At 41.9% G+C, this 18585-nt stretch overlaps 1 protein-coding gene across 1 annotated transcript in view; it reads right to left on the bottom strand.

The window, feature by feature from the left end:
• The window catches only part of SMS (spermine synthase), a 77760-nt gene that overhangs the window by 25615 nt on the left and 33560 nt on the right, over positions 1–18585 (bottom strand). The window contains exons 2-6 of the mRNA XM_039499908.1: positions 17848–17968; positions 6353–6446; positions 3925–3989; positions 1781–1956; positions 141–295 (exon numbers count right to left, since the gene is read on the bottom strand). Coding sequence (XP_039355842.1) covers positions 141–295; positions 1781–1956; positions 3925–3989; positions 6353–6446; positions 17848–17968 — 611 coding nt within the window. The remainder of the gene's footprint in view (positions 1–140; positions 296–1780; positions 1957–3924; positions 3990–6352; positions 6447–17847; positions 17969–18585) is intronic.

Raw genomic sequence — 18585 nt, 5'->3', positions numbered from 1 at the left:
ACCATTCCTATTTTTTGGCTTAGAGAGAGCCAGTCTCCCAACACAAGTTCATATAAGAGACATTTAACTTGAGGTCTCAAGATACATAAGGAAGAGTATGCTGTATTATTAACATGAATGGTCATTTGTTGAAAGGATATCTCCACCATGGTGACCATCTTTGGTTTCAGTTTGACTATTTCATATAGTATACCCCCATCACCACCTCCTAGGATCAGCACTTCTTTCCCAGTGTAGTCTTCTTTCCCACTGCCCATTATGGCTTGCGTATATGCCAGGTCACTCTCTGCCAGATCTGGAAGGAACAAAGAGAAAGTTGGTCAGAAGCTTTGCATTTTGAAGTCATTAATCACTAAATACAGTAGACCAGATGCATCTTAAAGCAATGCTGTGTAATGTCAGTGTGAAAACCAGCATGGATTTTATATTCTTCCAGAACAAAAAAACCAACATGTTTACAAGTGTTAATGTTACAAAATCCAGCTCTCCAAAGTGAGGACATGCCAGAACTAAGGGCTTTCCCTGCATGGAATTTTTATGGCTACTTCCACCCTCATCCCACCATTTACTCTGCATGGGTAGATCTGCATAATGACCCCTATTAGAGTCAATGAACTCTGTGCAGATGTGACCACAAGCAGCCAATTGCAGGTGGGGGCATTACTGCATACTCTCTGCTAATTCATTGACTTTTTCTTACACCTCAGTTAATTGAGCAGTCCCTGGGCTATCATTTTATTAGATAGATATATATTTGTCTACACAATGCCTGCGAAGAGCACCAGAGGGGTTTGAAATCATGGCAGATCTGGCAGTGTCCTTTCCTGTGGCCCTCCTCCAGACACTTGAGACAACTCAAGTGAGGGTCACTGGTAGGCCTAGGCTTGCCACACTGTTTAAGCCCCAGTTATCAAGGCATGTCCCGGTACTGGGGAAGGAACGGACAGCCTCTCCGGGCATTGAGAGGAGCCCTACCCCTACTACAGTAAAACAACTAAAAACTAGACTAAGAAACTATGTACAGGAAAACTATAGAGAGAACCACTAAAGGCACTTTGCAAAGGCAAAGAGAGCAGTTCCAACAGCTGTCATGGGCGGTAAGAAGGAACTGAAGAGTGCAGGCTCAGCGAGGCCCCTCGCTGCATGATCATTTCTATGATCATGCAGCACCAGAAGGCACCAGAGCCAAGCCAACGAATACCACTAAGGGAAAAATGTCCAACAGCTGTGCTCAGAGCATGCACACACCTAAATCCAAATGGACATGTACAAGCACTCGAAGAAGTAGTAGTATTGATGGGGAGGTTGAGACCGCTAATTGGCTGCCCCTAGCTGGCCTCAAACAAAGAAAATCAGTTAACAAAAGAGAAAGCAAGTGGCCAACGGCCCAAATATTTTAAAGGGGAAAATAAGCCATTTAACAAGTTATAAAACCCTAAGGCAGACTAGGGAAAATCATTTCATTTGTCCTTTAAAATAATGGGCAGTTGGTTAGAAGATGGATGACTGAGTTTGCTTTCCTGTCCCTTAAAGTAACTGTCAGAGGTTGCACAGCCTGAGAAAGGGTTAAATAAATATAAGAGAGCTCTCTTCACTATTCTCTGAAACTTTCTGTTTGATACTTTGAAAAAATGCCTTTAAAACACACACACATTCACACTCCCCCCAGAAACTCCACACAACATCCAGGGGAAACTAACAAAGGTGTGTTCTGACAAGATAGAATCCAAACAACCTACAGCTTCAGACCAACAGCACATTGTAAAGAGACCATACTTACTAACATCCCCACTGAGGATAAGAATATTCCCAAACTGTTTCGAATGTAGAATTTTAATATTCTGATAAGGCGACTCTTCATCATAAACAACCTCATCTATGTCATACTCTACCAAACGCCCATCAGCCGTGGGCCAGTATCTATCAATGGCTTCTCCTCTCACAATTGCTGGCAATCTAAAGAAAGGAAAAACAAAAACTATTCACAATTCAATCTGAAAGTTAACAAACATTCCTCATTCTCCTTTAATTTAGCATAAATGCAGTACAATGCTCTCCCACCCCCATAGTACTTAACATTTTCTTATCATCATTGACTTACATCATAACTTATCATTGACTTATCATCATTTCTTATATCATAACTGAATGTAGTGGACACCTACTCAAATACATGTTTAATCTATGATTTTGCAAGAAAATACTATCCAAAAAGTATTCATACAAAAGAATTAAAATCTGCAAATGTGATTTTTACATTTTTCTTGTATTCAGTAAGATTGCACTGTATACAAAGTTATTCCAATTTGTGTGTAATGCTCAAGAAGGTTATTTAAAATATTTTAGTTAGCAGTCAAATATACAAGGATTGCTAGTGTCTATAGGAGAATCAGGGTTTAATTTAGCACTATTCTAGCAACCTGTGTGTGAATCAGTCTTTTATAGTGGGGAAGAGGATTTGTGTAACACTAGACACTTAATTTGAAACTAGAAAATGAAATTAATGAAACAAATGCAGAACACTGGCAAAAAGACACCAAACAAGTTTAAGCACTGTCTGCCTTTATTCTTAACATAGATGTGAAACACATTTGGATGTTTTCACCAGAATTTACATTCATTTCTGAAAGTCTGGTTCATATATGTAGCCTCAAAGTTGGATGAATCTAGTAATTCATTTTATAATTTCTTAATTGAGTATACGTTCAGTTTTAAAAAATGAGTTAGCTTTAAAAAGACAAATTCACATTCAATGTTCATGTTAAGGTGACACCAACAGATCAAAATGCTTTTGTTATGCTTCTGTGCATAAACACTGATTTAATTTGTTTCCTATTGAGAATTAAGCTTTTTGAAAAAAATAAATAAATTCATCTTTTGAATTTCCAGTGATTCTGAAGGACAAGAATCAAAATTATACCTTCTGAGAGACACTAGATGGCAATACACTGTGGGAGAAAGATTCTCTCTCTCTCTCTCACACACACACAAATATGAGAAGGCAAAAAAAAAAAATCAGGAACTGCAATTTCTGGCTGGTCTGCTTCCAGAGTGAAAGACCTTTGCTGTCCTTATAAAATAAACACACATGGACAAGATAGCCTCACCATCTGTGCACATCAAAATATCAAACTGAAATGAAAATGCTGTTTTCTCCAATTTTTTATTTATTCAACTCAATTGTTATGAAAATATTTCAGACTACTTTTTCTTTATTTTGGATTCCCTTTCTCTCTTCATGCACCATAATTATTACATAGTATACAAAGGATTAGTATTACACAATGGCTTATGCTATGCACAATTTAACAAGCTTAGTGGCGATATTTATCAATTCTGAAATAAAACCAGCACATTTATAGGTATTGGAAAATTAGACATGCTCCCACTAAAATATATATATATTACATACACACACTATTTATAGTTTTTTTTAAAGGCAATAATTTATTATTGGTGATTTTAATAGCCTCTTACGAACTCCACCACAGCACTATAGAATGTGTCTGGGAACCAAAAATCTCTCGTTTAAAAAAAAGTCACGTGGAATTTGCTAGCTACAAAAAAGTCAGTTTTGCACCTACCAATCTTGACAGTATTTCTTTGAACAGGTATTTACTGTAGAAATTAACTGCCATATGAAATTTTCAAATGAGTATACAAAAATATATTTACATATACGCATCCGTTTGAATAAATCTGAGGATTAGAAACAAAAATTAACAGTAAATCAAAAGGTATGTCCACAGACCTGTCCACTACACTACAGGATCAAAACCAAATTCTGTGTCAATCCAGAGTGATTCCCTGGCTTCTGAAGAATTGGGCCCTACTTACACCTGTGTAACAAAACAGGATTTTACTCACTTTCAATGTTAATGTAAATCAAGTTAAAAAGGTGATGATACATTAAAAATAACATACCGCTTTACCCTTTTGATACTGCTGTGAAACAACTCTTTCATTTTTTCTTCTATCTTATTTAGTAGCTGTAAGAAACATGAAAGATGTTGAGTTTACAAAGGTCAGAAATACACTTCCCCACCCACGATACAGTAATTTGAAATTGTATTAAATAAGGTGTAAAAAGAGTGTCTCCCTGTGGCACCTTATACAGCTGGGTTGGGGCCCCGGGCCACGCCTAGTTATCACCCCGAGGTCAGCCCAGCCCCCAGACTTTTAGGGTACATCTACACTTCAGTTAGACACCCGCGGCTGCCCCGTGCCAGATGACTTGGGCTCGCCAGGCTCAGGCTATGGGGCTGTTCGACAGTAGTGCAGACTTCCGGCTCAGGCTGGATGTGGGGCTCTAGGACCCTGTGAGGTGGGAGGGTCCCAGGACTCGAGCTGCAGCCCGAGCTAGAACACCTACACCACAATTTATCAGCCCCGCAACCCGAGCCCCACAAGCTCAAGTCAGATGGCCTGAGTCAGCCTTGAAGAGCTGAAAACTTGCAGTACAGATGTTCAGGCTTGGGCCTGAACATCTGCACAGAAATTTTACAGCCCCACAAGTCCAAGTCAGCTGACCCAGCCAGCCACCGATGTTTAATTGCTGTGTAGACATATCCGACAGGTAAAAGCCCAGAGCCAATAGAACTCCTGTTAACAGTCCATACGTTTGTTAATTTACGGCTTGAGTGTCTACACTCATTTGTAACCCCAGGTTAGGAACTGTTGAACCCTGGGTCCCAACCTGCATCTACACTGCATTATGTGGGCTTGAGTCCAGCCACCCAACTTTCCTAGTACCCTCCGAACACATGGCCCCTCTAACCCTTGGTTCATGGTGTAATGTGGGAAACTTTGACTGACCACCACACATGACTGTCAAGAGGACAAAGAAAGTCAGCACGTGGGAGCGTGGAATGCCTTTGGTGGACTCCCAAAGCACAAGTCCAGTGGGGCTACGTCTACCCTGTAAAGCAACAGGTCTCGAACCCTGGATCCTGGCTTGACACAGACTCGTGGAGTCCTGAGAGCCTGGGTCCAAGCCCTGGGTTAACATAATTTGTGTTTAGATGGAAGGAAGGAGTTGAGGCTGAGTTTGAAAGAGGTCAGTAGCACCCCCTTACTTTGGGGGTGCCTGTGTAGCAGCTTTATGGACTCTTGGCCAGGTAGCCAAGCCAGTCTCTCCCTCCTGGGCTTCCCTGGGGTTCACCTGACTCCTTGCAGAGCTTGGGGGGGAGGAGGGAGAGGAAAGGGAGGTGTAGAATCTCTGGCTTCAGCAGCCACTTCCTTCTCAGGGCCTCCTCCTTGCTGACGGCAGCTTCCTTTTTACCATGCATAACTGGCATAGCTACCTTAGCACACAGAGCCCACACTGGCCCCGGCCCTTTCAGTGCGGTGTTTACACACCCTGTTACACTGGGTATCGTAAGAGGAAAGTAATGACACACAGCCTTTCACTTGCAAGTTACCAATACAGATCTGGTCAACAGCCAATGTGAAGTTAGCAGTCTTAGCCCAATTCCTAGTGAACAGTCTCCACATTACAGCAATTACTATCACAACTGGCACATTTATTGACAATATCAGTCTGCAGGCCGAGGATCAAATGGGCATACAGAGGCTCTCTCTCTCTAAGTAAAAAGGTAGCTGATTCTCCAACATGGCATTAAGACACAGCAGTGTGTGGAAGGTTGCACTACCACTAAGCAGTGTCACCTCCGGATGGTGGGAATAAGGTGCTTCAGTTGAACAGCAGTTGCAGTACAGCCCACCCAAACTGGGCATCTGACCTGGCTTCTAAGTTTAGGGCATGAAGCTTGACAAAAAGTCAGTGGGTTACTCCACACTGCTGCCTTGCAGATATTCCTGAAACTGGCAGAAGACACTGTTTGCGCCCTGGTGGAGTGGGCCTTCATATCTGGAGGGAGAGGTACAGCAGCCATCTGGTGACCTATCTAGATAAAATGTCCTAAGCAGCCTCATATGGCCACAAAAACACATCCTGAAAGATTTAGTTCTATTAATATACTAGAGCAAGTATGTACATATATACACACACATATACAGAGAGAGAGAGAGAGAGAGAGAGAGAGTGTGTTAGTTCTTGAGTCTAAATCAGGTAGACAGAGTCAGGCAGAAAATTTAGCCAACACTAAGAGGTACTGGGTTGGACACCACAGTTTTATTTTGTTGCCACGGGTGGTAAGAGGCGAGGGGAGGGTGTCTCTTGCATGAGAGCACAAGGGAGGTACAGGATGCATGGCCAGCCCCAACAAACACTGCTATTCAAAAGACTCATCTTGTGGACACATGAACCTATAGCGGGATCCACACTGACATATTAGAAGAAATCCTAGCAGCTTCTTTGATGTGCTTAGAGATGGGCTAATGGTATACTTACATGATCAATTTCATCTCTTCCTTTCATATCATCGCTGTGACTCTGCAGATCCACCAATACTAATCCATGAGGGTAAATTCTCAGATTGGAAAAACTACAAAGCAAAAATTATAGTGATTAGGATTTCATTTAACAACAAAATTGTGGTTTAACAAGAGGAAAAACTGTTTCTTAATACAATGCAATTCAGAAGTCTGGTAATTTTTCCAGCTCCACAGTCAACAAATGATTTTCTCTCTCTGTTTCTTTCAAAAAGTAATTGAACAACAGAGTTGACAGGGGCATGCCAGCCACCCCATAATCTTAAACTAATCATACAACTAATCTTAAAACAAACAAACAAAACCGCAGCAGTGCATAAAAACCAACACAGACATAACAAGAGGGAAAATGCACTGCACATCAGTCTCTATTCTTTGAATATGATAATTTGTTGGGAGAATTAAGAGTTAGATATTTAAAGACAAAACAAGTTTCAGAAAACAATTAGCTATTCCCTTCCCTTTCACTTCAAGAGAACTTAAAAGTATTGGAGACACCTCTTGCAGACAGCTTTCATGTTAACAGATTAATGACTATTTATAAGAAATAAAAAGCGTATTTTACGGGGGGGGTGGGGGGGGGAAGAGGAGAGAAGATGACCATACACAATTAAGTGACAAAAATGAGTACTAAGTAAGAGCGGGTAACTAGTTTCTGCAAGTTTAATTACTGGAAATTTTTTAAGTGATTAAAAGTTTCCAGTAATTTTAGCTTTAAAGCGATTACCCTAAAAACTAAAAAGGGAGAGGCCATGGATGACATGAACTGAACCAACAACAACAAAACTCTTTGCTCTATTCTAGAGGCCATCAATCGGCCATTTGCTTTGGATATCAGTGGGGTTTGGTTTGGTTTGTTGGCGTTTTTTAAGCAAAGAAGAGAAGGCCTTTAAGATAGAACTCCAGTCCCTTCAAGAGATAGCCTACGATGTCTCAGTTCACCAAAGTCTCTATATAGGACCTCACTTAGGAGTAGGATATGCAGCATAACCCCTTTGGAGTAATTTTTTTTTTAAATCTTCAGTAACGTCTATAAAGTACTTTTAAAAATATGCAGATTTATAGTTTTCCCTCTGAACCAGGTGGTATCAGAAACAGTCCCCCCAAGGCCTTTCCCACTAATATTTAAGACTATCTATGAGACATCTGTAAACTAACACCATTAAAACAATGGTTCACCAAAGCTACAGGACCAGTCTAATTCCTGCTACTATCTAGTAAATAACTTCTGCATAATAAGCAACCTGCGGGTTCAGTTTGATGGAGGAAAATAGATGGACAGTGATGTAATAGATCAGCCATGGCCAAACTATGGCTTGTGAGCCACATGCAGCCCTCTTACAGTTAAAGTGCGGCTCACGGACACCCCCCCCCCCACACACACACACACCCTCCATTCTCTGCCTATCAGACTGGGGGGGAGAGGAAGGGGGGGAGAGGGAAGAGCTCGGTGCATCTGCCCTGCAGCAAGGTGGGAGGATTAGGGGCTTCTGCCCTGCAGGGAGGGAATCTAAGGGCTTTAGCCCCACGAAGGGGCAGTGGGCCAGAAGCGCCGCACCTTGGCAGGAGCCGTCCCACAGGGCAGGTTGCGCACATCTTGCAGCTCTCAAACTTCTGAAGATTATTGTATGTGGCTCGGAAGGTCAGTAAGTTTGGCCACTCCTGTGACAGACTCATGTTTCTCTTGTAATTATAAGATCAGCTTAGTCACTAGGATGCTGTTCCATCACTTTAGAAACATTGGGATATTACCACTCTTCGGAGAAAGCACTCTCAGGTACTTTGTTCTAATAATAATGGTTTGGTTCTTTCTTCCATATCAACACTATAGTAACAATGTTACTATAGTGACAATCTTCAATAGAGCAACTTAGTTATAAGCATGTTCAGTGCATTGATGGACATAAGCAATAGCAATACATGCACAGTGAGACTTTCTCCAGCTTTTCAGAAATACATACAACAGTAAAAACCAATCAGGTTATGCCATTTATTTTTAAAACAATCATGGGGACTGCAACTGCAGTCCCCATCTATTCTTCAGATTCACCATCTTTCCCCCCATCCATTCTTATATGGCAGAGCCAGCCTGTCAGAAGGTTCTTTGACAGCCCTGAACACTCCACCAGCATCAATGCTTGGGTGTAAGAGCTGGTGTTTTTGCAAGATTCTGCACACTATTGCATTGCCTTGTACACAAATGCTACAGAAGCAACATCAAAGCCAGGAAACTCTGGAATAGTTTTTGTTTCGTGAGTGGGATGGCTAGGATCTGGTAAAAGTTAGCAGGAGATTGGCTCCAGCAAAGCAAGATTTGCTATAGTATAAGCAAGTCTTCAGCTACCAGAAAAGGATAACTCCCCAGTCATATATAGAAGTTATTAAGTTAAGAACCTAGAGATGGTCAAAATCTTTTGACATTCAAGATTTCAGGCCACATATCAGGGGAGAAACATAAAAGACTGAAAACATTTGTGATCTTTTCCTCTTTTTTCCCAAAAACCAGTTCTATAAAGAGCTGCCATTACTGTCCTCTAGCCTTTATGCATGTGTATCCCTAAAAGCATTTTTAGCCCTTTCTCTTGGTCTGTTTCTTAAGGCTCTCTGGGCACATTATAAAAGAAACCCTGGCTGGCAACAATCCTGCTGGAAAGTAGTAGTCAAGCTTGGATGCAGAAGCCTACATGACAACTTTTTCCAACAGCTGGACGCCCACACTACAGAAAGCACACTTAATGAAGTGTGCTTGCCCAAGCATGCTATAGACTAGCCCTATAGGTATGTACAATGCCTTCAGTCCAGGAGACTACATGGTTTTTAATCAAATACTTAAATGGAAGTACTCCTATTGACTTTTTAAGTCAATTGAGTCAGACTAATCCCTAACCACCACCCACAGTACTAGAGCATATAGCTAGGTGGCACTCTTACTATTCTGTACTAAACTCATGCTCTGACATGGTGCCAGAGAATACTGCACTACCAAATGTGCCATTTCAGAAGTTTATCCCCATACTGTAACAATTGGAGGTATTTCACCTCCCATTGGCCAGTCATTAATTTGGGCAGTCATCTCCTCTACCCAAATTCCCCCCAGTAATTTCAATTTCTGGTCCTAAAGTGAGGTATTACTATTACGGTTTAACAACTGCCATGTTTCACCTCCAATGTGGCTCATTTCAGAGCTGTGGGAGCTGCTTCCTCAATACATACATACTTTGTAAACATTTTAAAATAAAGACACAATATAAAGGCAAGGTTATTTTATTGCAGGTATTAGAATATAAAGCAGAGGCTTTTCTAGACCTACGTGGATTTTATCTATATTTTATTTTAACTGTTACCACAGTATCTTTTAGGCTTTACATGAGTGGAAGATTGCTGTCAGGCCTCCTTTCTTCCCCAAACTGCATCTGAGTGGTTCATAGGGTCCCTAATTCAAATTGTAAATCTAGCCCATACTTCCTGCCTCTAAACAGAAGACATTCTTAGCCTTTTTCTAAAGGCAAGTTGCACCAGTTTAACTAAAGTCAGTTTTTAAATCTGCTTAGCTAAACTGATGGAAATCCCTGCTGGTTACTGATTTACTTGTTTACCTAGTTAAGCTAAAACTGATTTAAGTGTGTCCACTAACTAAGCAGGTTTAAAAACAGATATAGTCAAATGACTGCAATCATAGGTTTAGAAAAACAGCCATTAACAACAGTAGGGCAGCAACAGTCTAAGGGTGCGGCCAGGAGACTTGTTAGCTTCCTCAGTAAATAAGACTCAGCAAAATCACAAACAGTTACTACGCTCTGTTCAAAGTTCATCCTCTTTCCTACCAGTCAGTTTCCCCAAGTTGCCAATGATCACAGGCTCACCCAACATCCAATGAGAATGCTTCATACAGCTTGCACAGGGAATTTGAAAATGCATGTGACATTTTGGATAGACCAGTGAGAGATCACACTATAAGGGTAGGTTTACACTTACCTTCCGGGTCGACGCGGTGAGTTCAACTTCTCGGAGTTCGAACTATCGCGTCTGATCTAGACACGATAGTTCGAACTCCGGAAGCGCTGCGGTCGACTCCGGTACTCCACCACTGCAAACGGCGGTGGCGGAGTCGACGGGGGAGCCGCGGAGTTCGACCCCGTCGCGTCTGGACGGGTGAGTAGGTCGAACTAGGGTACGAGCTGCATCCTCGGCACCGGGGCGGCTGGGTGCGGTCGGCGCGCTGCTAGTCGAGGCAGTCTTTGGCGCCGCCGGTGCTGGTGCCGGAGGTTGGAGGGCCGACTCCATGAGGAGTTGCTTCAACCGTGAGTCCCGCTCCTTCCTCGTGCGAGGCTTAAAAGCGACGCAGATGGGGCACTTGTCCGACCGGTGAGCCTCTCCAAGACAGCGGAGGCGGGCGTCGTGCGGGTCACTCACCGGCATAGACCGCTGGCAAGCCGCGCAGGGCTTGAAACCCGCCGGTCCGGGCATAAGCCCGCACCGGGGCGGAAGAAGAGGGCTAACCCCTCTAACTCCCTAATGAGAATTGTAACACTAACTATAGAACTATTAACAAAATTTAACAACTATGATAACTATATACACTAACTAACGGAGAACGCTAAGCTGTGGAGGACAGGAGAGCACTCCACTGTTCCTACTAGCCGTCACGGGCGGAAAGAAGGAACTGAGGAGCGGTCGGGCCGGCTGGGGTATATATACGCTGCCATGGCGGCGCCACTCCAGGGGGCGCCAGCCGGCCCACTGGAGTTGCTAGGCTAAAAATGTTCCGAAGAGCTGTGCACGCGCGGCGCGCACACCTACATGGAATGGATAGGAGCAATCACTCGAAGAAGAACTAGACACGATAGTTCGAACTCCGGAAGCGCTGCAGTCGACTCCGGTACTCCACCACTGCAAACGGCGGTGGCGGAGTCGACGGGGTAGCCGCGGAGTTCGACCCCGTCGCGTCTGGACGGGTGAGTAGGTCGAACTAGGGTACTTCGAATTCAGCTACGCTATTCACGTAGCTGAATTTGCGTACCCTAGTTCGACCCCCCTTCTTAGTGTAGACCAGGCCTAAGTAACCATAGGGTGGCTGCCATCAAAAGCTGTTCAGTTTTCTTGAATTGCTAGCATTGCCTCAGTATTTCTTATATATATATAAAAAAGAGACTAAAGAGAAGGAAACAATTTTTTGTCACTATTAGGTTAGACCTAACTTTGAGTTGGTCAGGCAACCAGAAGGGGATAATTGACTCAATGGGCTAGAGTCCTCTCACATAAAGGTTTTGGGGTGTGTGTTTTAATAAGACACACTCACTAGTTTAACCCCACTGAAGTCACAAAATTATCGGGAAGCAAATGAGAGCAGAATCTAACAAAGTATCTTGTTACCACATCCCACCAACTCAGTCCTCCTGTTTGGAGCCAGATCTAAAGCTCACTGAAATCAAAGGGAGACGTTTCAGCAACTTGAAATGGTATTGCATCAGACCTGTAGTTACTTACATTATTAGAGAATTTTTAAGGTGTCACTTCTAAAATCAGCAATTTTTAAGACTGAAAAGTAGATTAATACTGGAGTTTAAATGTTGTAAGTTCTAAAACAAGACTAATTTTTACATTAATAACGAGGCTAGTTGAAAATAGTCAATGTAGTCTGTAAGATAGAAATATTCAAACATTTATTATTATGGTAGCACTTAAGAGGTCTATCAGGCCTCATAAAGGCTCCTGAAGTGACACTCCCTGTCCACAGGAAAATATATACAAAGATTTTGTTTTCCAGTAATTCCAGATGCAAGCAGTTTTTGGCCTGTTTAGATGGTACTTCAACTATTTAATATGCAAGAAGAGTCCACTTGGCAGAATGCTGCATATATAAAATAGTCTAGCCTGTTTAAATGCCAAATTATACTGTTCATATTTTAACAGAGGCAACACATTTTTCATCTACAAGATTATGAAGAAGACTGCTTTTCTCTCCTTTCCTACACCTGACTTCTGTTATTAACATTCAGTTTTGGTGGTGGGGGGTGGCAGTGTAGAGGGAAAGTGAAAAGAGATGAGATGCAGCCCAAGTCAAGCAAATCTTTCCCTCCTATAAGGGGTAGTGGAGGTAGGGGCCTTGGTGCTGCTCCAGCTGTGGGCCTGGATGCTGCTAGCCACCCTTCTCTCTACACAGGTTGAAGGAATCACAGAGCTGCCTTTTTTGGAGGGGGTTGGGGATAGGAGATGGGGTGAAAGCAAGCATACGCTATGGGAGCAGGGTTTGCTTGTTTTGTTTTATGTGTTTCTAACATTTGACATTCAGGTCTCGCCCACGTTGGTTGTCTTGTCCAGCCTTCTGCTAGGGGTGGTTGGAGATCAATTAGAGGACATCAGTTCATCAGGTTTCATTTCCTTTACACTTGTGAACTAGGAAGTGACTTATTTATACCGCTTGAAGCTGAGGGATGGAGATTTGGGGTCAAGAATTTAGTTAACTCCTGTTAAATTAAAAAAAAAAATGAAAGAGAAGTCCACCTTGTGAAGGATTCAGCACCCTCCCCCCTTCAATTAAGGGTTGAGAGAGGACTATGGGGGAGAGAGGAGGGAGACAACACATCACACCCCCATTTCAGGCCTTTTTTGCATATCATACAGCAACCTAAATATTTTCCTAGACAGGTCACTTTTAAAATGTTGTCTTCTGTCACTTAGGTATTCCTCATAATAGGGGAGGGAACAGAAGCCAATCCTGATTGAGACATTTCAATGGTATTATTTTAATAAATCAAACTTTGCACATCTATTAGCATTTCCTACCGGATCTCAGAGCATTTAACAGACATGAATGAAAGCCATCGCTACATCACTCCTGCATAGTAGTTATTTTAGTTATACAGATGGGAAAATTAAGGCATTTAAGAAATACCCAATGTTACAAGAGACAGTGACAGGGCTAGCAAGTGACTACAGATCTGATTATGCCGTCTGACCTTAGGATGATTCCGAGGGTAAACCACACAATTTATAGCCTGAGGCCAGGTCTTCGCTACAGACCTATCGCAGTATAAACTAAGTTGCTCAGGGATGTGAAAAATCCACACCCCTGAGCGCCGAAGTTAAACCCACCTATCCCCCAGTGTAGCCAGTGCTTTGTCAATGGAAGGGCTTCTTCCCACGACATAGCTACCGCCTCTCACGGAGGTGGATTAACTACACAGACAGGAGAAGCTCTCCCGTCAGCATAAGAGCATCTCCACTAAAGTGCTGCAGCTGCGCTGCTATAGCGCTGTATGTGAAGACAAGCCCTGAAACAAAGGGTTGGAGAGTGTCCAGACTAGCTTTTTTTAAAGAGGTGTTAACATGAGATAAAAAAATCCTTCAACCTCCTGCTGTAGGACAACACAGAATCATAATCTACAGAACCACCAGCGTGGTTGACAAAATGCCAATAAATCACAGTGCTCTACTCTGTTCCAAGGCTGAACAGAGGTTTAAAAAACAGTGAAGGTCACAGCTACTCAGAGAAGTATCTCATCTATTTTTTTTCCCATGAGAAAGAGGGATTTTGCTTTTAAAGCAGTTGTGTAGGCAGACCATGAGTGTGGATTTGAAGCAGGTCCTCCCCCTCTCCCCACATACACTGCCTGCCCAGGCATCACATGCAACTCTCAAGTTTACCCCCCCACACTATCAAAGCTGCCACTAGAACACAGTAAGATACAGCATTCATTTATATGGCGCCATCAATTAAAAAAAATAAAACTCAAACAGTTACAGATACTACCTTTAGTGCCCCCTTCACCCTGAACTCCGCTGCCAATTTTTGAAGTTTTACATTTTCTTTTCATCATTATTTTCTTGTTCATTTGCTGTATGGAAGGTGCCAGCACATATGCACAAAGTAAAAATACACAGAAAGTGCAGTAATGATTTTCCCTACAATGTCATGTACTACATGGAATGAGAGTCAGTAACATTATTTCAGGTAGAAATGTGCTGCTTAACACAAGGCACCCTTCTAAAAGCTAATGCAATTTACATAAGTGACTTTAAAGGTATTGATCAGAAACAAAAAGTGCTGCGGTCCCACAATGCACTTGTGAGAGCTTTGGTGTATTTGCCGGCTCAGTGTTTGGTCAATGAGGCTGGTACAGCAAAGAAAATATTCATTCACACCACTACTGGCAATGATTTGATTGGTTAAAGTGGGAAGTGTCTTGCCTCTGTGTGGGGTGTGAATGGTTATTTCCCCTACGTTTGTGTTGACAAAATGATTAGTGAATGTTTTTCAAGTGAGCCTTCTTCAATTAGGTTCTTTGTCAGAGTAAATCATGAATTAAATGGACCAGGTAGAGTTGCCAAATGTGACTTTTGCTAGTTTAACTTCAGACAAAGAAGGACGGGGCTCTGTTATTTTGGCAATGACAACAGGAAAGTGCGGCTTAATCCGCAAATCAGCTCTGATTCATTTAACAGCTGCAGCTTTCCAAAGGGCCGTTCAAATAATGTCTTTGTCAGACAAATTTTTGTCGACAGCAACGATAATACTCTGAATCTACAACTAAAGAGTAGCATGCTCATTTTACAGTTTGTATTACATACACAGCGTTTAACAATATTTTTGTGAGTTGTTCAAAACATTTTTGTTTTTCTAGGTTTAGCACTTTTGCATGTGGCGCAGCATTGGCTCAGCTTTCTTTGCCTGGTTCAGGGCATAGATAAGTACTGAAACTACCCAAAGCAAGTACTTTGACATTAAGGATGGCTATTCTCCCTCCTGGGCTTCACCTCCCACTCAGAGTGGAGCGTTTGTGCCTGACAAGACTCAGCAATCCAGTATGAGAGCCCCATGTTCAGGCCCACAAAGAAGAGACATTGTGCTGCAAGATGGGTCCAATTACAGCACCCTCCGCTGAGGCCTTAATATCAGAGTTACAAGATTTCCTGCCAAAGCCAAAATAGTTAGGTAACTAACTCCAGCCACTGCCTATGGAATAATATGAAGGTCTTTTGACAAAGGCCAAACTACAGCTGCATGACAGAACAATGTACGAAGTTACTAACTGTAAATCTAAAGACATTGTTTTATTAACATATAAATTCTACATATATAATTACAGCAGTACATTCTAGTATATACAAGGCCTCAGGGTTTTCTTAAGTCCAGCTAACGTTTGACTAAATGTATAACTATGTCCACGAATGTTTTAATGGGCTGTAACAAAAGTTACAGAATTTGGAGTTTCCTTTTAACCTTTTTAGTAAAGAGAGTTCCGTTTAAAAACAAAAACAAAAAAAGAGAGAGAGAAAGAGAGCACATGAGAGAGAGTGTGCTGCAGTCTTGCAAGCCTCCAGATAGCAGAAGATTCAAGAAGCATCTTTTTTAGTGGAAGATATAAGGCACTGAGTACTTCTGTACCTGCGTAGCTAAACTGATATAACAGTGTGTGTAAGCTCCTATCACAAACCCCCTGCCATAGTGTAAACCATGATTTTGCACTGGTACAGCTCAAAATTGGGTAAGAAAGAGAGAAAGAAAAGAAGTCCCACAAGAAAACCCCATATAGCCATGGTGACACTTCTCACTTTGCAAACTAGGATAAACTGCAACATCTCTATACTCTGAGCTTGCACCACTGCATTTAGATTAGCACTGCTATGCCAGTGCAAACAAACAAAAATGAAAAAGTCAACAAAACTCACAAAGCATAAAACCCATGTCAAGCTGCACAGCTTTTGGTTTCTGCCCTCAAGGATGAGCCAAAGTTACAAAATGGTCAAGCATGAATACAGTAAAGCTAATCTAATTGGTGATGTGAAGCGTCAAATATGCCAATTATACTTAAATATGCAGTCCTTCAAAATAAAATCTATTTCTGCATGGTAAAACAGCTAAGGAGAATAAATTGAGCCTGGTTTTATTAGTTTGTCTCAATTAGACCTGCTTATATGAAAGTCAAGTATCAGAGGGGTAGCCGTGTTAGTCTGGATCTGTAAAAGCAACAAAGAATCCTGTGGCACCTTATAGACTAACAGACGTTCTGCAGCATGAGCTTTCGTGGGTGAATACCCACTTCTTCAGATGCAAGAAGTGGGTATTCACCCACGAAAGCTCATGCTGCAGAACGTCTGTTAGTCTATAAGGTGCCACAGGATTCTTTGTTGCTTTTATATGAAAGTGTGTCCCACTCATACCATTATCAATTTTTTTGGAACTTAACAATGGGTTTGTAAAATAGCCAAAAGCAATGGCAATAAAGGGGTAAAAATACCAAGTTAATACATCTACAGAGACCGGGGGGGTGACCTTATTGGACCAACTTCTGTTGGTGAGAGAGACAAGCTTTCAAACTACACAGAACTCTTCTTCAGATCTGGGAAAAACAGAAGATCTGGGGACTTCATTTTTCTTCTCTCCAGAGAATGCACTTCAGTTAGTACATGTACCATTCACATGCTGCAATTTTCTAAAGCTAAAACGTGGTTACATATAATGATCTTATTGTTGGAAATATGAGAATCCTGAGGCTAAAGCAGCAGTGATAAATGATGGCAGGGCTTCAAACACAGTAATCCCTGACAAGTAGGAAGTTCTCTCAAAGGGAGTTGGAAGAAGTGTAACTTCAGATTTCTGCAGAATTTATCATCTCGTTAAAAAAAAAAACTAGCCACTTTGACTGCAAAGATGGAATTCAGTTCACATTGGGAATGTTAAGTGATTTAATGCGGGTTGTCCTAAGTCTGAAGAGAAACAGTTCCTGGCTGTCTGTTTCTGAGATGCTTCCTATGCTGCAACAGAGGGTAAACTGATTAGAGTGGTCAGTTTTCACTGCTACTGTTCAGAGTTTTGGGCAGCAATGGAACTGGATAAAGTTTGGGTTAATTTCATTCTGCTATAACAGGAGGACCCCCCACACACACCTACACCTACACGCGCACACACACACACACACAAAGGAACAGTGGATCAGCTCAGCTGAGGACACTCCATGATCCTTTCGGGAGCCACAAGGGAGAAATAAAATAAGAGAAAAAATATATAGGGAAGGAAGTAAAGCAAGTACTTCATGGACAGGGGAGAAAAATAAGGCTGAAAAACAATACGAGACACACCATGATCTAGAATAAGGAAAAAAACAAAGATAGGGAAGAAGGTAAAATGAAAACAACAAGGACACAGCAAGACACCTTTTACATTTAATATGTTCAAAAGAGTTTTAGTTAGGTACAGTATTTAAACTAAGTCCCAGCCAGTACCCAACTCTTTTGTTCCTTTGGGGTTGTTTTGTTTGTGTTGTGTTGTTTTGTTTTGTTAGGGGATGAAGGGTTGGGCAGAGGTTTTCAAATATACAGTTCCTTTTATAGATTGCTTTCAGAAGCTCAGATGGTGTTAACGCTGCTTTTCTTACACAGTTATAACTATGCTCATAGATGCCTTCACTCATCTGATCAGAATATGAACCCAGGCTCCAATATCCAACTCACCTTCCATTTTTGTTGATGTAAGTTGCTAAGTAACCATGATCCTCCCAGTTATGAATTGTTTCTGTCATTCCCTGCTCTTGAAAAACAGGCTGTAGACCTTTAAGAACGGCATTGCAATCAGCTGCAAGATGAAGGGAAGGGAGGGAAAATACAGTCAGTTAAGACATTCTCAGACAAAGGTTAAGTTTACTACACACACCTGCTGCTTTATTTATATTTTAAAAAGGTTCTATAGTTCTTGGCTGCAGTCTGGCAGCTATACTCTGGACCGCCCTTGTTCCCCCACTGAGGCAGTGGCTTTTGAGTCTGCAACTGTACCCTATGGGGGTGCCTTGTCCCCTCCCTCTTTATGACATCTTTCTGGTCAAGGAAGTTCCATCAGACACATGCTTTTTTTTATGATTTGGGTGATCATAGGACAAAGTGTAGTTTAACAGGATTAACATTACTCAACCATTTCTACCATGAAAGGAAGACTCCAGACTTGTACTATTTTAATTATGATGAGACCTGATAATAGAGAAGCTACTGTACTCGATGACCTCGCAATTTAGTATTCTCCCCAGGTTAGGACTTTTAACATTCTCTCCAATAACAATGACCGACTGGGCAAGATGAGCCAACCAATTCTACTCAAGACACAAGCCAAGCTTTTCCTGATTCCTTTTTGGAGCAATAAGATGATTTTCCTCAGGTGAAGAGGGAAACTCTAAGGTGAAAGTTTGTAGCTAAGGGATA

This window comes from Mauremys reevesii, linkage group 1 (assembly GCF_016161935.1).
Source record: "Mauremys reevesii isolate NIE-2019 linkage group 1, ASM1616193v1, whole genome shotgun sequence".
Lineage (NCBI taxonomy): Eukaryota > Metazoa > Chordata > Testudines > Geoemydidae > Mauremys > Mauremys reevesii.
This window is presented reverse-complemented; position numbering and strand designations above follow the sequence as displayed.